The sequence below is a fragment of the Schistocerca piceifrons genome, chromosome 8 (genome assembly GCF_021461385.2).
Source record: "Schistocerca piceifrons isolate TAMUIC-IGC-003096 chromosome 8, iqSchPice1.1, whole genome shotgun sequence".
Classification (NCBI taxonomy): Eukaryota; Metazoa; Arthropoda; class Insecta; order Orthoptera; family Acrididae; genus Schistocerca; species Schistocerca piceifrons.
The window spans coordinates 5,798,146-5,818,440 of NC_060145.1; the positions used below are offsets into that span (position 1 = coordinate 5,798,146).

A 20,295-nucleotide genomic window follows, 5' to 3' on the forward strand; every position below is an offset into this window, starting at 1 on the left:
GGAGGAACGGGCGTTGTTGCTTCGATATGAGATTGACGACATCATTCACGGCACGCACCGTCGTTGTCGTGCCTGTATCGCTGCCAGGGGTGGTCACACCCCATGCCGAGCACATTAGCCAGCTGTCAGAATGTGTGTGCAAATCCGTTACGTTGGAAAGCGCGAAGGACATTTTTGTATACCGTTCTGCACGTTGCAGTTGTTGACGTCTCAGTATTCTTTAAATTGCTTCTACTGTACTATCACCTGTGTATACCGTTCGGTGACAAAATAAATGCAGCCTTGCAAAATTTGTTGCTTTAATTTGGGACACCAGTGTATAAATAAAAAGGAAGTCGTGACTGCCAGCAGAAAGTTATTTCATTAACAAAAGCAATACTTATAACAATGTTAATAATGTAAGAACAATAATTAAATAGATACAGTTTTTAAAATGGCTGTTATTCAGTAACTGTATACTACTTCCAATATAAGATTAAACAGCCAACCGGTTGCACATAAACTTTAGGCACATTGACCTACGTTTCGACACCTAGTAGGGATGTCTTCATCAGAATGGACAGTTGCTAAATCGTAAAACGACATTGCTAAAAAGGAATAGTCAAAATTTGAAGCAGCTATGCTCAAGTCAAAAGTAAAACAAAACGTTGTAGCCTTTGCCACGTGTACCCAGCTAGGAACAACATCAGACTGTTCGTTCTGATGTAGAAACCCCTAGTAGGAGTCGAAACGTAGGTCAGTGTACCTAACGTTTATGTGCAACCGGTTGGCAGTTTAATCTTATACTGAAATTAAATTTATGAAAAAAGATAAAATTTTACATTCGTGCCAACTATATACACTACTGGCCATTAAAATTGCTACACCAAGAAGAAATGCAGATGATAAACGGGTATTCATTGGACAAATATATTATACTAGAACTGACATGTGATTACATTTTCACGCAATCTGGGTGCACAGATCCTAAGAAATCAGTACCCAGAACAACCACCTCTGGCCGTAATAACGGCCTTGATACGCCTCGGCATTGATTCAAACAGAGCTTGGATGGCGTGTACAGGTACAGCTGCCCATGCAGCTTCAATACGATACCACAGTTCATCATGAGTAGTGACTGGCGTATTGTGACGAGCCAGTTGCACGGCCACCATTGACCAGACGTTTTCAATTGGTGAGAGATCTGAAGAATGTGCTGGCCAGAGCAGCAGTCGAACATTTTCTGTATCCAGAAAGGCGCTTACAGGACCTGCAACATGCGGTCGTGCATTATCCTGCTAAAATGTAGGGTTTCGCAGGGATCAAGTGAAGGGTAGAGCCACGGGTCATAACACATCTGAAATGTAACGTCCACTGTTCAAAGTGCCGTCAATGCGAACAAGAGGTGACCGAGACGTGTAACCAATCGCACCCCATACCATCACGCCAGTATGACGATGACCAATACATGCTTCCAATGTGCGTTCACCAAACTCGGATGTGACCATCATGATGCTGTAAACAGAACCTGGATTCACCCGAAAAAATGACGTTTTGCCATTCGTGCACCCAGGCTGGTCGTTGAGTACACCATCGCAGGCGCTCCTGTCTGTGATGCAGCGTGAAGGGTAACCGCAGTCATGGTCTCAGAGCTGATAGTCCACGCTGCCGCAAACGTCGTCGAACTGTTCGTGCAGATGGTTGTTGCCTTGCAAACGTCCCCATCTCTTGACTCATGGATGGAGACGTGGCAGCCTTGTGGGTAAGATGCCTGTCATCTCGACTGCTAGTGATACGAGGCCGTTGGGATCCAGCACGGCGTTCCGTATTACCCTCCTGAACCCACCGATTCCATATTCTGCTAACAGTCATTGGATCTCGACCAACGCGAGCAGCAATGTCACGATCCGATAAACCGCAATCGCGATAGGCTACAATCCGACCTTTATCAAAGTCGGAAACGTGATGGTACACATTTCTCCTCCTTAGACGAGGCAACACAACAACGTTTCACCAGGCAACACCGGTCAACTGCTGTCTGTGTATGAGAAATCGGTTGGATACGTTCCTCGTGTCAGCACGTTGTAGGTGTCGCCACCGGCGCCAACCTTGTGTGAATGCTCTGAAAAGCTAATCATTTGCATACCACAGCATCTTCTTCCTGTCGGTTAAATTTTGCGTCTGTAGCACGTCATCTTCGTGGTGTAGCAATTTTAATGGCCAGTAGTGTAATAAGACTTCGTTTCTAAACTTAAACTTTATAGTCCTTGAATTCTGTCCTGGCCTAGGTGAAACTGGAAGCACAGCACCCCGTGTACTTCATTTACAGATTTCTGTTTATAAATGGAAATTAATGATTTTGTGCGATTCAGGAGAAGTGGCGTCACTGCTTCGGCTGCGGTGGCCAGTTCTTTTGTTTCGTGATACGCAGTATAAATGAAAATTATATAGCACACACAAGCTATTGCCCACTAACTGGGTCATGCTATACCAGCGACAAATAGCATATCAAACCCAGTTATAACAGTTATGCGGGAGATAGAAGGAGAATGGAAACAACTGACAAGCATATGTGTTCAGTGCATTGGGTAACCTGAATCTCTGCAGTTTGTTGTAGGAGCGGACAGGAGTCCACTTAGGCGTGCGCCTCCGTGCAGGAACGGCTACCTGAGAGGTACTTACAGCGTCTCGAGGTGGACGAGCTTGCTGAAGAGTCTCTCGGAGAGCTCCACCAGGCGGTTCCTGTTGAGCCTCCTGTGACAAGGCGAGAGAGAGTCCGTGTTAGTGGCTGGTGCTGTGGCGCACGCTAAGAAGAAGGGCAGGCAGCCTGCGTGCGCCCTCTGCAGCCAGTTAATATCAGACGCTTGTAGCTGGCGCTTCCATTAAGCCTCCACAAATTTATATTTATGGACAACAGATTACAGGACCTTAGGAATCAAAGACAGTTTCTTGGAGTTGGAAGAGGGGTGAAATTAGAACGTATTGGAAATAATGGAGTTTTCAGAAGTGTGACAGGAAAGCGGAGTCAGTGCAGAATTAAAATCTTGATACACCTTTACATACATGTCAATAAATGGGAGATATTCGGATATAGGCTTAAGTTTAAAAACAGTATTAAAGATATTCAGTAAATCTCAAACAAAATAGCAAGACGTCTTTAGGAATAAACCGAGTCTACGTTACAAAATGTTCACATTCTGATAAAGAGAACGAATATCTTCACAAATATTTCCACACACTAATAAATGCCAACGAATTCCACTGCACGGTAGTGACAGGAAATATTATACCCAAGTACGCCAAGAGTTAGAGAACATTTGTTCAGTGGGAAACTACAGATTTGATACTAGAAATGACAGGGCTCAAGCATTAGAAGAGTCTGTCGACAACAGTATGTTTGTTGGCCACACGTTCTTGCATATGAAACCAATACAAAATGGACTTGCTAAGAGTCGCAACTAATTAAGGATATTTTTTAATTAATTAAGAATTATGTGACATATTAAACTACTGCAGAATTTTAATTTATATTATACGTATAAGATACAGACTGTGGAAAAAAAACTTATAAATCAGGAAGCCATAACCATAGATAATGACAATTTATTTAGCATTATGGATGTATGCTAGAACAAATTAAGCAACGAGTTTAGCATCTTAGAAAGTGAAGGATACACAGGTACAGACGAAAGAAATATTATTTTAAAAACATATTTAAGGAAACAGTTAAATCTGTTACAAGTATGAAAAAAGAAAGGAAACAAAACACAACATCTCAAATGGAAGAAGAAAACTATTAAAGGGAAGGCGATATTTTGAAGCCAACAGTAACAGCAACACAAAGGTTGTGCAGAATAAATTTGTCCCGAAATGAGCTGAAGAGAATGTGAGAGGGTAGAATAAAATTTCATGAGAAAAACAATTTCTTAATACAGAAAAGAAAGTTATTTGAGACAAGCACGGCATATGGCGCAATAATTATTAAAAGACAGGTAATTGTGCAAGCTTTCCAAAGTATCTTTAAATATTTGCACAGTTCATTAGATGAATTACAGACACATACAGAAAATAAATTTATTTGTGTTTATTGAAAGAGTTATATCTACTATGAAACTGATACGGTTTGTTTACATAATTGCATGTCATAAGTGACAATTTGGTAAGTAAAATATGATTTTATTATGTTGCATTATGTAAAGCATATTTAAAACAAGTTGTTTCGTGTAATTTTATTTACCGGTTTATGTTACCTATCACATGTTGATATTAAATGTATTCACTCTCTTTAAAATGGGGCACAGCCCCATGTTTGGTTTAAACTGTTACGAAGTGTAACCTTTCACGAAATTTGCAGTAGTTGTGTGCTTCAACTAAATGGGTTCTCAATATTGTCCTGCTTATGAGCAGAAGGCTGATGAAATGCAAGCGCAGTTCAAGGTGTTCTCAATTTTTTATCGAAGCAGAGTGACTAAAATTTTTTTACTGACCCGAACATACACTTCGTGTCACATTTGCTTCTAAGTGTCACGTGTTCAGTAAATCAGATTATTTTAAGTGGTAACTTACATTGGCGTCCCCACTTTCCTTCTTTATCCACGTCCTCTGCAACTTCTGACCAGTTTTCTCTGCATGTCGCAGTGGTGACACCTCTTGCCTTGCATACCCAACGGTTACGTCCGACCAAGCAACATTCACTGGAATTAATCCGTCGGGCAGCCCCACGCAATTGGGATTCACACGTCAATCGGCCATATTCAGCCGAACTGCTAGTGTGCAGTACTGTCAAAAAAAAAACTATCTGTCTCGAGATTATTGGATCGTCATCGGTTCTCTTCGGCTGCCCAGCTGACGGGCAAATACGATTCCAGTGGACGACATGCCCCAATATTCCCCACTCGAATTCAATAACAGGAAATGCTCACATTGTGTCTGGCCTATCTTGTTTCACGGAATGATTTGTGTGGTTACATCCAATAATTTAAGTATGCAAACAGAATTTACGATTTCACTTCTAAAGGCTATGCCTGAATGTGGCAACACTCACATGTGACGGACGCTGTGCAGAGACTCGAAGATGGCAGGCGGCAGGTGGTCTACGCTGTTGTCGAACAGGTCTCTGCAAAACAAGTAGGTCATTTCACCTGGCTAGTAAGGGAAGAATACAAAGACAGAAGACGACCTTCCTATAAGGAGATCGTTGTAGAAAGGTAGAAGATGACATTACTTGTTTGGAGACTCTTGTACAGGGACAGACAATGGCATTACTGTAAGGAGACCCTTGTACTGAGATAGATGATGGCATTGTTGGTTGAAGACCCTTGAACATGACTTTTCTGGTTAGGGTACACTTTTACAGAGACCCTATATAGACCCTGTACAGAGACAGATTGCTGTAAGGAGACTTTTTTACAGAGACAGGGGATAGAAATTATGCAAAGAGATCCTTGTACAGAGATAGAGAATTGGACTACTACAAGGAGACCGTTGTACAAAGATAGTAGATGACATTACTTGTTTGGAGTCCTTTGTACAGAGACAGACAGTGGCATTGCTGTTAGGAGACCGTAGTATGGAAGTGGAAATAGCATTGCTGGTTGGTAGACCCTTGTACATGGCATTGCCGGTTATGGGACCCTTTTCTAGAGACAGAGGATTGCTGTAAGAAGACCTTGTACAGAGACAGAGTGCTGTAAGGAGGCCTTTCTACAGAGATAGAGGATGGAATTGCTGTAAGGGTACCCTTGCACACAGAGAGACAGGCGGTGCCATTGCTATGTAGGAGACCCTCGTACCGAGAGAGAAAAAAATGTTCAAATGTGTGTGAAATGTTATGGGACTGAACTGCTAAGGTATCAGTCCCTAAGCTTACACACTACTTAACCTAAATTATCCTGAGGACAAAGACACACACCCATGCCCGAGGGAGGACTCGAACCTCCGCCGGGACCAGCCACACAGTCCATGACTGCAGCGCCTGAGACCGCTCGACCGAGAGAGAGGAGAGCGCTGCTGGTTGAGAGAACACTGTACAGAGACAGAGGATGGACTGCTGAGTAGGGGACTCTTACAGGGACAGATGATGGCTTCGCTGTAGGAAGGCCCTTGTACAGAGACAGAGGATGGCATTACTGCTTAGGAGACCCTTGTACAGAGACAGGTGATGACACTGCTGTGTTAGCGATGTCCTCGTAAGGAGATTTTATCACTGTGGTTTATCTCCAGTGGGCTCTCACGCACAAATCATTATAAAATGACTGATTGAACACAGCGGTCACTATACAATTGGAGCCGAACGTTAGCACAACAAAAGGAACCTCTACATAATATTGCACCCAGTAAGAGTGACGAAGTTAACAACAGTTTGTTTCTTCATCTACATTTAGTAATTCATAGTTCAGAATACTTGAAGTTCTAACAACCCTAGCACAACAAAGGTCAAAAATTAATTATGATTGTGGTGTTGCTCACGCTGCTAAATACTGCATTTTCGGGCAAAAACAAAGTTATATTATGTGGCAGGTGTCATTAGAGCACAGTTGATAATAAAGTCATTTGATGAAATAATGGATAAACTAGGCACTCATCTTTTCGTGTTTCCCACGCTGGTCTCGTTTCGAAAATCTAGGTAGTGATGATTCCAAGCTCGGATGCAAAGAGACCTAGGTGTTAGTCTGTGATATTCAAAAGTTTCATAGATGTGTTTCACAAACCATACTTGAAGATTAAACCTTTGAAAGTTAGCACAATGGTGACGTAAAAAAGTAATCAGCACTCCGAATTTAAGTTACACTTCTTTTTTATTACTTTTGTTGCAGTATCACGTAACACACAAAACATCATATTATAAAACATACTTGAAAATATCTTCCTCACTGTTGAAGTTCACATTTTATAAACTGACTACAATTTGTGTCTTTTCAACATGACGACCAAGACTTGACTCCCCAATAACCGCTTACGCGCCCAAAAATCAGTGTTACAAGTACGTCAAAGATTATAGTGACAAAAGAAAGAATTCACATACGAATAATATCATTGCAATATAAACATATCGATGTATCAAAGTACCTCCACATTAATGAAATCAAATCTGAACGTTGCCTCAAAAATATGTTAACTACTTTACAGAAACACAGTAGAATATTTCTGGTATCGAGAGGTTGAGGTGAGGTGCCGTAATGGTTACGTAATTCAAGTACCATTACAAAGTGTTGTATGTGAAACAATAAGAGCAAAGGATTGGCGAATTGCTTGATACGAGGGGCGTTCGTTAAGTAATGCAACATATATTTTTTTTTCTGGAAGCAGGTTGGTCTTAGTCAGGATTCCAATACATGATAGTACTCCCCACTCTTTTAGCTTCAACACTCAGTTTTTTCTGCTCACCTTACTGCGAGGGCCCGTACGCCCGCATGGTACCACTCACTCTACCGGCCGACTTCGGAACCAACGTTCTGCTGCGTCAGTAACCTTCAAACATCCACGTAATACTTCCATTGGTGTGCATCCTTCATTGGGCCAAACTGATGGAAGCCGGGAGGTACGTGATGCGGGCTCTGGGAAGGATGAGGGAGAACAGAACAGTCCAACGAACTTCTGCGAGTTCCTCTAGGGTGCGCAGACCTGTGGCAGGCATCGCGTTGTTACGGGGACGTTCGTTTGCGTTTTGTGGCGACGAACACGCTGATGTCGTGTCTTCGGTATTCTGAGGGTAGCACAATACCTCGAAATTTTTCATTTTGTTCATTAGCATTATACGTAGAAATTAGAAATTCTTATATACTACGTTCTACTGTACTAACACTAAATAACGTCATTCACTTTTCTCAATTCCACAATTAGGCTCACTCATAAAATTTCTTCAAGTCTTTACGCGGATACAATCCACCTGTTTTATAGTCTCCACTTACATCTCGTAACAAATAACCCCCGGCATGTGGGGTGTCGATTATTTGGAATGGACCCGCATACAAATGTTCCCACTTTTTGTTAATCTTCATTACAGATGACCACTTTACATACTTCTTCAACAGGACCTTGTCGTAAATTTTATAAACACATACTCTAGATAACTTCTTATCATATTTTCGTTTTCTTAACTCTGCTTTTTATTTAAAGCCACTTGGACGTGTTCAATGAAATCTGCATAGTCCATCTTATTACCTAAGAGACGTGGTAAACCTTTAATCCAGTTACAACTAGGTTGTCGATGAAACATAACGTCAACTGCAGAAAAACCAATCGAGGAATGAGGTATTTCATTATGTACCGTTTCAAAAACTTTCACATAATTAATCCAATTACAATGGTTCTTTTCAAGATACATTCTCATGAACCGGTTAAGGTCACGAAACAGTCTCTCTACGGGTGAAGATTCGGCATCATATCTGGACACAAAAATATGTTTAATGTTCTTCCATGCACTTACTCCATGTTTTACTAGAATAATAGGATGCATTATCCGTTAATATGGCTAAGGGTTTACCCACATTAGGAATAAAATCCTTAATCAATTTTGTTAACATAGGTCGAGCAGTTGCTGTTCTTAACTGATACATTCTGACATACTTAGTGAAACAATCATAAAAAGCTACAATGTACTTAAATCTATCCTTCGACGTGGGCAATGCACCCACTACGTCACATGATACCAATTCCAACGGTCGAGAAGGTATGATTGGGTGCAGCCAAATCTTCGTGGAATAATTGATAGGCTTAACCTTTTGACACATCGTCGTAGGATTTCACGAATTTTTCGTTTCATATTAAACACGAAGCAATGTTGTTTCAGAGCTTCTGTGCATTTATCCGCACTGAAATGTCCCCATGTAAAATGAGTATACGATGCAAGATCATTTAGAACACCTTCCGGATCGTTGCACCATGGGGAGGGGGGGGGGGGGGGGAGGAGGACATCAACCAGGATAACCCCGTCAGCGTCCCAGGCGACCGTCACCATGAGCACCTCGAATGAAAGTGTTCGCACGCTGCAGGAGTCATCCGAAATTGTACTGAATACTTTCCCAGAAAATTATTTTGAACTATTAGTTCATGAGACCACTCAAAGTTGCGAAAGCATACTTGACCTCTTAGCAACAAAGAATCCTGGACAAATACGGAGTATCAAGACGAATACAGGGATTAGCGACCACAAGGTACTTGCTGCTAGGCTGAATACCGTAACACCCACAACCATCAGAAAGAAACGCAAAGTACATCTATTAAAAAAAAGCTGTTAAAAATGCTCTTAACACCTTTTTAAGAGACGGTGCCCACTCCTTCCGATCTGATCACGTAAGCGCAGAAAAGATGTGGAATTATTTCAGAGATAGTATGGACGGCAATTGAGAGATATATACCACATAAATTAATAAGTGATGGTACTGATGCCCCATGGTACACAAAACGGGTCAGATCGCTGTTGCCGAAGCAACGAAAAAAGCATGCCAAAAGTGTGTGCTTCTATGCGAGATGCTTTTAATAATTTCCACAACGAAACTGTCTCAAAATCTGGCAGAAAACCCAAACAGATTCTGGTCACATATAAAGCACAACAGTGGCAAGACGCAAGCAATACCTTCACTGCGCGATAACAACGGTGAAGTCACTGATGACAGTGCCACTAAAGCAGAGTTATTAAACACGGCTTTCCGAAACTCCTTCACCAGAGAATACGAAGTAAATATTCCTGAATGCCAAGATGAGAAACATAGAAGTAGATATCCTCGGTGTAGCGAAACAGCTTAAAGCACTTGATAAAGGCAAGGCCTCCGGTTCAGATTGTATACCAGTCAGGTTCCTCTCAGAGTATGCTGATAAAATAGCTCCATATTTAGCAGTTATATACAACCACTCGCTCACAGAAAATCCGTACCTAAAGACTGGAAAATTGCTCAAGTCACACCAATACCCAAAAGGGGAAGTAGGACTAATCCGCTGAATTACAGGCCCATATCACTAACGTCGATTTGCAGTAGGCTTTTGAAACATACACTGTATTAGAAAATTATGAAGTACCTCGAAGAAAACGATTTATTGACACATAGTCAGCACGGATTCAGAAAATATCGTTCTTGCGAAACGCAACTATCTCCTTATACTCATGAAGTAATGAGTGCTATCGACAGGGGATGTCAAATTGATTCCATATTTTTAGATTACCACAAGGCTTTCGAATCCGTTCCTCACAACCGTCTTCTAACCAAACTGCGGGCCTATGGAATATCACCTTAGTTGTGCGACTGGATTCGTGATTTCCTGTCAGAACGGTCACAGTTCGTAGTAATAGACGGAAAGTGACGAGTAAAACATAAGTAATATCCGGAGTTCCCCAAGAAACGACATAGGAGACAATCTAGATAGCGCTCTTAGATTATTTGCAGATAATGCTGTCATTTACCGTTTCGTTAAGTCATCAGATGACCAAAACGAATTGCAAAATGATTTAGATAAGATATATGTACGGTACGAAAAGTGGCAGTTGACGCTGAATAAAGAAAAGTGTGAGCTTATTCACATGAGAACTAAAAGAAATCAGCTAAATTACGATTACGCGATAAGTCACACAGATCTGAAGGCTGTAAATTCAACTAAATAACTAGGGATTACAATTACAAATAACCTAAATTGGAACGATCACATAAATAATGTTGTGGGTAGAGCAAACCAAAGACTGCGATTTATTTGCAGAACACTCAGAAGGTGCAACAGGTCTACTAAATAGACTGCTTACACCACGCGTGTCCGCCCTATTGTGGAGTACTGCTGTGCGGTGTGGGATCCGCATCAATTGCAATTGACGGATGACATCGAAAAAGTACGAAGTAGACGGGTTCGTTTTGTATTATCGCGAAATAGGGGAGATAGTGCCACAGACATGATACATGAATTGGAGTGGCAATCGTTAAAACAAAGGCGTTTTTGGTAGCGACGGGATCTTCTCGTGAAATTTCAATCACCAGTTTTCTCCTCCGACTGCGAAAACATCCTGTTGGCTCCCACCTACATAGGGAGAAACGGTCATCACGATAAAATAAGAGAAATCTGGGCTCGCACAGAAAAATTGAAGTGCTCGTTTTTCCCGCTCACCGTTCGAGAGTGGAACGGTAGAGAGGCAGCTAGAAGGTGGTTCATTGAACCCTCTGCCAGGCACTTTATTTTGAATAGCAGAGTAATCAGGTAGATGTAGGTGTCACAGCGGCCGGTCAGTAGGCGGGAGATGGGACAGGTTTAGGCGCCCTTGTTTCGTCGGTGGCTGACGCCTCGCCAGACGGCTCTACGTGCTTTTGTTCACTGCCGGGTCACCGTAGGCCTCCTGCAAGCGCCTAGTAATATCTGCGACACTCTGATTTTTCCCTCAAAAGAAACTCATTAACAACTCTCTGCTTGGAGCGTACCTCCGTTACAGAGACACCATTTTGAAGGCTCCGCATAGCACCACCACCTATCGAAACTTCGTGGAACTATTGGGGCCGAGGCGAGAATATTCCACGATGTCCCACAACAGATTCCGCATTTTTTCAACCGAAACTGGGAGAAAAAATATGTATTGCATTATTTATTGAGCACCCCTCGTACACAGTCAACACTCTTCACTGTCTCTGAAATGAAGTTTGCTACTCACAGTTCGACGAGACGGCTGAGGTCCTTGAAGGCGTCCTTGTGGAGCGCTGGCAGCGCATTCACGCCCAGGTCTCTGTAACACGACACCAAGGCAGCAGCCAGCATTAGCGCGTGCCACCTCAGAAGCTGTTACATCTGGAAACACGTTATACAAAAAATGGCTCTGAGCACTATGGGACTCAATATCTGAGGTCACCAGTCCCCTAGAAACTTAGAAGTACTTAAACCTAACTAACCTAAGGACATCACACACATCCATGCCCGAGGCAGGATTCGAACCTGCGACCGTAGCGGTCACGCGGTTCTAGACTGAAGCGCCTAGAACCGCACGGCCACACCGGCCGGCACGTTATACACTTCGCAAGTTTATTCCCTAATGTTACTACGTATAACATCTACATCTACATCTATACTCTGCAAACAAGCACGAGGAGCATGCAAGAGGGTAGATCCCAATGCACCAGTTACCAGGGTTTCTTCCTATTCTATTCAAGTGTGGAGCGCGGGAGGAATGAATGCCTCTGTGTGTGTAGTAATTACCCTAATATCTCTATGTGAGCGACACGTAGGGAATTGTGGTATATTCCTAGACGGTTCGTGAAACTTTGTTAACAGACTTTCTAGGAACAGCTTACGTCCATCCTCAAGAGTCTTCCAGTACAGTTCCTTCAGTATGTCTGTGACACTCTCCCACGGATTAAACAAGCCTGTGACTATTCCTCCTGCCCTCCTCTGCAAGCGTTAAATATTCCCTGTTAGTCCTACTTGGTACGGTTCCCACACACTTGAGCAATATTCCAGGATGGATGACACAAGTGGTTTTTAAGCAATCTCATTTGTAGACTGACTGCGCCTCCCCAGCATTCCAGCAATAAACCCGAAACCTACCAGCTCCTTTACCCGCGACTCATCTTGTGTGATCATTCCATTCCATATCCCTGCAGATTGTTACACCCACACTTCCCGCTTTTACCTGAAGGGCGTGTTTTTGAAGATATAAAGGCTGGGAAGTTTCGCTCTTTAGAAATTACTGGAACATGTCAGAACATTTGTGGATATACAAGAACATTCCAGAACATTAGAGAGTATTCGGGAACATTCCACAACTTTCCAGAATGTTCCGGATTTTCCACAATGATCCGGTGTACTCTGGAATGTTCGCGAACAATCATTCAGGTAGATTCCAGAATGTTCGGGAACGTCCCGGAACATCCAAGAGCATTGTGGAACATTCTTGAACACTCTCAAATGTTTTGGAATGATCTGGAACGTTGTGGTCCATTAGAAGCCTTTTTGGTTTTTCTGGAATTCGCTACTGGTGGGGCTATCCATTGGTAAGGGTACATAAAGCAAGACCCACCGTGGGTTCGAACGTCATTTCCTATCAGTGACGAAGGGAGGAACCGAAGAAGTAGTGCAGTGAGTGAATAAAAACAATTCTAGGCGCTCAGTCCGGAACCGCGCGACTGCTACGGTCGCAGGTTCGAATCCTGCCTCGGGCATGGATGTGTGTGATGTCCTTAGGTTAGTTAGGTTTAAGTAGTTCTAAGTTCTAGGGGACTGATGACCACAGATGTTAAGTCCCATAGTGCTCAGAGCCATTTGACCCATTTTTTTTTAAATAAAAACAAACAGTGAAGTGTGAGCAGTCAAAGTGATACAGTGACTGAATATAAGTCGAAAATAAAGTGTGAAAATTGTCTAAAGTGGTTCTGAACACCATGGGGTAATAATTACTGACAGTAATGGAATCCCAGCTTTATCCAAGAGGGCCACAGTCAGCACTGGAGTGCCTCAAGGCTCAGTATTGGGGCCCTGACGTTTTCTTACATTCCCACACTGCACCGCACCAGTGAACAAGTTCACCCTATTCGCTGACGATACTTCTCTTCTAGTTGATAAAGCAACAGGGAACAACTGGGAAACATCTGCGAGCAATGCATTTGATGACATTCTGAAATAGTTAAACTGTCATGGACTCTCTCTTAATATAACAAAAAACACATTATGCACTGTTTCACATGGCACATAAAAAACTGGGAGATATAAATATAGAATTTAATGGACAACAAATAAAGCAAGTTGGCTCAGCTAAGTTCCTGGGTGTGTACACAGATTGCAAAGTAAATTGGTCCAATTGTACCCTAGGTCTAGAAAAAAGGCTACATTCTGCAACATTTGCCTTACACATAATTGCATCGACCACACATAAGGAGGCCATAGGAGCTGCTTACTTCGGATGTTTCCATGCACTTTTGTCTTATGGAATCATCTTTTGGGGCAACCAGCCCTTGACAAAAAAAGTTTTTATTGTTCAGAAGAGAGCTATATTCATCAAGAGTGGTGTGCAACCAAGGCACTCATACAGGAATCTGTCTAGGTAACTACATGTATTTACAATCACACATCAGTACATATACTCGCTTGTACGTTTAATTAATAAAAACCACTCTCTCTTCAGTACCAATAGTAAATATCATGGTCACAACACAAGGTCAAAAGAGGACTTTCATAGTAATGAGTCAAACTATAGCCTTGTACAGAAAGGAGTAAATTATACATGAATCAAAATTTACAATGATCTACCCAGTGTCATAAAAAGCTTTGCTCCTGAAACACCAAAGTTTAAGAGAAAACTGAAGAAATACCTAATGCAAACGTCATTCTATTCAATTAGCGAATTTTTAGTGCGTAGGAGCAAGTTTTTATTATACAACTAGGTTAGCCATTCAATGTAAGCATAAATGTAGACTACTTGCTACTGTAGTGTCATATTGTTACTCAAATACTTTGATATTGTTAATCTGAATGTTTACACATAAGTGATAATTCTGATGTATGTAATATGTTTTTATTTCTTCTAGTGTTCCATGTTGTCACTATGAGTCTTGTCATGAATTAACCATATTGTGTGCTGCTGTATTGTTAACATTGTAAAAATACTGACTCGACCCATATTCTTGCAACTCCATTGCTATCAGAATCAACGCAACTCGCAATAAGATTAAATAAAATAACTGTGTGCAAACTACGAAAACAAGGTGGCGGACGGTTGAACAATTGAATGTGTTCTGGGTGAGATATTGAATCTTTGTGAGATTTATCTGCCATTTTATTTGTGAGTCTATGTGTGTGTCTTGTGAAAGGGTGTGGGTTTTTATTTAATTACTACCTTCCTTTCTTTTCTGGATATTTTTTTAATTATCTAGCTTTGTGTGGCGAAGGGGGAGGGTTTTGGGTGTTTGGCGGTTGGTGTTGTCTGATAGGTCTTTGGGGGTAGAGAACAGAGTTCTGTTGCAGAGAGCTATGTATTCATTTATTATTTGTTTTCGTGCAAGTACAGTTATCAGTTTTCGTGGGGAACTGTTGCTGCGTTTCAGAATTTTCAAGTCAGTGTTGATGTCTGTTAGGCTCCATAGCATGTCTAGTAAATGTAGAATGACAGCTGTTACTTTTAAAACTCTGCCGTGTTCTGTGTATCTGGTATTAAAGCTTCTGCTTGTCTCTCCTATATAAATTGATTTACAGTCCTAGTATGTCACTTGGTGAATACCAGTTGTGTTTTGTTTGTTTACGCTTGTATCGGTTGCCCTTAGTTTTTTCCGTTTTGAATTATTAGTCCTGTAGGCTGTTTTAAGCCCTTGTTTCTTGAGTATGCTGCCTGTTCCGTGGGATGCATGGCTGTTGTAAGTGAGAGTGCACCACTCGTTGTGTCTGCGTTTGTATGTTGGTGACAGGCCGTTTGTTTTTCTGTGATAAGTGTCCCTTTATTTTTATTTTTATTTTGTGATTCACTTCCTCTATAATGTTTGTATCATATCCATTCTCTACAGATATTTGTCGGATTATCTGTAATTCACTTTTGTAGTTGTGTTCACCGAGTGGAGTTCTGTTCAGTCTATGAAGCACGTATTGGAAACTGGCTAGTTTGTACACAGTCTGGCTGTGCTCGTGGCGGTGGCTTTCACGAGTATGGAAAATTGGTGTTGATTGTTGTGTATGTGAAGGAAATTTAAGATTTTATCATTTTCTGTTTCTATGGTGAATTTTATTTTTGGATGAAATGTGTTCGTCATTGTGGAGTTGATGGATGCAACTGGGTGTTTCATCTAGAAGACATATGATGTCATCAACATAGTGATGCGAGTACACTGTACTGTATTGTTTGGATTTACTGTGCTCCAAATACTTTGTTTTCGTTGTGATTCAGGAAGATCCACTGATTTGTGGTGACATGGGAAACCAATCTTATTGCGAGTAGAACTGGTATTCAAAAAAGAAGCAGGATTGTTCTGTGGTTAGTTTTAGAATGGTAACTGTTTCTTTTATGGGGGGTTTGGGAATGCCTTTCTGTTTTTTTAATTGTTGTTTGATTATGTTGGTGGTTTAAGTGATGGTGTACGTAAATGTGATGTCGAATGATGTGAGTGTGGGTGTTACGGACATGTTAACGTCTGACATTTTGTATCAACTCTTCAGTGCTGTGTATGCTTCTTTTGTTTGTGTATGTGTAATGTTTGTGTAAGGATGTGTGTATTTCTGTGGCTAGGCGATATGTGGGTGCACTTCTGAAATTTACAACTGGGCATATCGGAATATCTTTCTTGTCGAGCTTTAGTAGGCTGTTCATTGTTGGTGCCTTGGAGTTCTTTTGTTTTAGCTTTTTCACTTTCTGTTTTGTGAACACTTTTTTTCATAAGTGTCTGCGTATTTTCCTGGTATCTTTGTGTGGGGGTACTGGTTAGGTTTGTTGTCTTATTGTCTTCAAGAAAATGTAAGGATTTGTCTTTGTAGTCCTTCTGTTTTATTACTACCATGGAGTTGCCCTTGTCTGATCTCGTGACTAGAGCTCCAATGTTTTTAAGTTTGTTCATTCTTCTCTAAGCTTCATTCTTCACTAAAGTTCCATTCTTCACTAAAATTTCGAAGTAAATAATTATTCTGCATTACGTTCTGTATGATTTCAGGTGACGAACTGGGGAAGAAAACAACTGCAACAAAGCCGCAGCATGTGTTAACAAGGAATATATACAAAACTGCCTAGGTTTTTATTTGTAAATACTGTCTCAAAAATTCAAGTGATAAAGAGCATTTTTCGTGTTTAATAGAAAGAAAATAAAAATCTACTGATGATATTGGAACCTCAGCGAAAAATGTTGGGAAGTATAAGAAAAAATAAAATTCTGATTTTCTCGAGGCAGCGTCTGTCAAACAACAAATCTATTTGTAGTTAACCATGGACAAAAGAGTTTCAATCTCAAGGTGATTAGGTAATGAGGTATCTCGAATAGAATTACCTTCTCCAAGCCAACCAGCATGAATTACCAAAAAATTGATCATGTGAAACTCAACTCGCACTTTTCTTCCATGACATCATAAAATCATGGATTGTTGTTGTTGTGGTCTTCAGTCCTGAGACTGGTTTGATGCAGCTCTCCATGCTACTCTATCCTGTGCAAGCTTCTTCATCTCCCAGTACCTACTGCAACCTACATCCTTCTGAATCTGCTTAGTGTATTCATCTCTTGGTCTCCCTCTTCGATTTTTACCCTCCACGCTGCCCTCCAATGCTAAATTTGTGATCCCTTGATGTCTCAAAACATGTCCTACCAACCGATCCCTTCTTCTAGTCAAGATGTGCCACAAACTTCTCTTCTCCCCAATCCTATTCAATACCTCCTCATTAGTTACGTGATCTACCCACCTTATCTTCAGCATTCTTCTGTAGCACCACATTTCGAAAGCTTCTATTCTCTTCCTGTCCAAACTAGTTATCGTCAATGTTTCACTTCCATACATGGCTACACTCCATACAAATACTTTCAGAAACGACTTCCTGACACTTAAATCTGTACTCGATGTTAACAAATTTCTCATCTTCAGAAACGATTTCCTTGCCATTGCCAGTCTACATTTCATATCCTCTCTACTTCGACCATCATCAGTTATTTTACTCCCTAAATAGCAAAACTCCTTTACTACTTTAAGTGTCTCATTTCCTAATCTAATTCCCTCGGCGTCACCCGATTTAATTTGACTACATTCCATTATCCTCGTTTTGGATAGAAGGAGATTTTTCGGAGATGACGAAATTATCTGTTATGAAGTACTGCCTGAAAATATTCGCAGGAATATTCTGTCAGATCTCGATAAGATTTCAAAGTGGTCTAAAGTTTGTCAACTTGGTTTAAATGTTCATAAAAGTAGAATTGTGCAATTCACTATAACAAAAAATGTTGTATCCTATGACTACAATAGTAAAAGTCACAATTAAAATATATCGACTCATACAAACACGTGGGTGTAAGAGTTTGTAAGGATACGAAATGGGAAGATCACATAGGCTTTGGTTTATTGGTAGAATAGTGTTACGCCACAGAGTAGAAAAGGAGAAGAAATTAAAAATTTTTCATAAGTTCACGCTAGCACAACCGCAAACAACACAACGCACAAATGGTGGCAGAGCTAAGCAGCAAAAATCAACACTGCACGTCGGTCGCAGTCGTGACCACACATTGCTACATCAACCCCAACCGCGAGGCACAAGTTACACACATTTAGTAGAAAGACCACTGAGGAAGAGAGAGAGAGAGAGAGAGAGAGAGAGAGAGAGGGAGAGAGACAGACAGAGATGTAATTGTGAGCTCTTGTTACGTGGAGCAACAAGCTATATGCCGGATGCAGTAACACCTATCAAAGACTTGACAGTGCAGTTAACAGCCTGTAACGAATCGTTAACGTTGTCACAGGGTTATTTGGTAACCGTGATAGCATTACGGAGATGTTTAGCAAACTCAAGTGGCAGACTCTGCAAAAGAGGCGCTGTGCATCGCGGTGTAGCTTGCTCGCCAGGTTTCGAAAGGGTGCGTTTCTGGATGAGGTATCGAATATATTGCTTCCCCCTACTTATACCTCCCGAAGAGATCACGAATGTAAAATTAGAGAGATTCGAGCGCGCATGGAGGCTTTCAGACAGTCGTTCTTCCCGCGAACCATACGCGACTGGAACAGAAAAGGGGGGTAGTGAGAGCGGCACGTAAAGTGCCCTCCGCCACACACCGTTGGGTGGCTTGCGGAGTATAAATGTAGATGTAGATGTAAGCAATCACAGTGGAACGATGATCGCTCCCTCCCGCCCCTCTCCACGAATACCGCTGTTCTCCAGCTCTGAGTCCAGTTGGTCCTTAGGAGTGATGGCGTTTTTACCGAAGCAATCAACTGAATGATTATTACGTTACGGTGACATCGATGTATTAGTTGTTCCAGTACTTTTCGTGAACACGCTGATTTCCTTTCCTGACCTGGCAGTATCCAAGTAATCACAACCTGCCACACAGGGGACTTCGCACTGGCTGCCTATGACACCGCTGATGGGGAGACCGAAGGTCTTCCAATTCCAGTACATCTCGTGGTCTTGTCGCACTAACATCGTCATCACTGCCGGCTAAGAGCGCCACTCGCTGCCTCTGCTCCTGATCATCGCTACAGGCACTTCCAGGCTCCTGGGGCCAGCGGGTCCAGTAGAGCCAAGATCACCATGTGACTACATAATTTCCGACAGTGCAGTGCATCCTGATGGGCCAATCCTAGTCACCGTCGTATTGTGGTGTAGGATCGAGGATGCTCTAACGCAGTGTAGGGCATAATTTAACCACAGAGCTTCGCCTGCCAGACGGCAACCCACAATACTTCGCCGTATTGCTTGACCTGCAGACCTGCCAGCTGAACCAACGGTAGGAGTCAACGGAATTCCTCCGTGTCACTGTGAATAAATATTAACTCGCTAATCAGGTTTTGTTAGCACCGAAAGACGCTCCACAGGTTCCACAGTACCATCCTGACAACGCAGAGGTCCCTATATTCGGCACCTGTACAATAGCGAGGAAAGACGTTCAACCTACAAAGGCGATTCCAGAATGAGATTTTCACTCTGCAGCGGAGTGTGCGCTGATATGAAACTTCCTGGCAGATAAAAACTGTGTGCCGGACCGAGACTCGAACTCGGGATCTTTGCCTTTCGCGGGCAAGTGCTCTGCCAACTGAGCTACCCAAGCACGACTCACGCCCCGTCCTCACAGCTTTACTTCTGCCAGGTCCCGAGTTCGAGTCTCGGTCCGGCACACAGTTTTAATCTGCCAGGAAGTTTCATATCAGCGCACACTCCAGTGCAGAGTGAAAATCTCATTCTGGAAACATCCCCCAGGCTGTGGCTAAGCCATGTCTCCGCAATATCCTTTCTTTCAGGACTGCTAGTTCTGCAAGGTTCGCAGGAGAGCTTCTGTAAAGTTTGGAAGGTAGGAGACGAAGTACTGGCAGAAGTAAAGCTGTGAGTACCGGGCGTGAGTCGTGCTTGGGTAGCTCAGTTGGTAGAGCACTTGCCCACGAAAGGCAAAGGTCCCGTGTTCCATTCTCGGTCCGGCACACAGTTTTAATCTGCCAGAAGTTACAAAGGAGATTGCTTATAAAACACCCCTGTGACGCAATTTAGCATACTGCTCAAGTGCTAGGGATTCATACCAAATAGGACTGACAGGGGGCTTCGGGTGTATGCTAAGGAGAGCAGCACGAATGGTCAGAAGTTTGTTTGACCCGAGGGTGGGTGTCACAGAGATTCTGAACAAATGAAATCGGCAGGCACTTGAATACAGACGCCAACTATCCTGGGAAAATCTGCTTAAAAGTTTCAAGAACGAG

At 42.1% G+C, this 20,295-nt stretch overlaps 1 protein-coding gene across 1 annotated transcript in view; it reads right to left on the minus strand.

The window, feature by feature from the left end:
* The window catches only part of LOC124711925 (carboxypeptidase N subunit 2), a 158,632-nt gene that overhangs the window by 118,278 nt on the left and 20,059 nt on the right, over nucleotides 1-20,295 (minus strand). Inside the window, exons 3-5 of the mRNA XM_047242182.1 lie at nucleotides 11,603-11,674; nucleotides 5,024-5,095; nucleotides 2,662-2,733 (exon numbers count right to left, since the gene is read on the minus strand). Of these exons, the coding sequence (XP_047098138.1) occupies nucleotides 2,662-2,733; nucleotides 5,024-5,095; nucleotides 11,603-11,674 (216 nt within the window). The remainder of the gene's footprint in view (nucleotides 1-2,661; nucleotides 2,734-5,023; nucleotides 5,096-11,602; nucleotides 11,675-20,295) is intronic.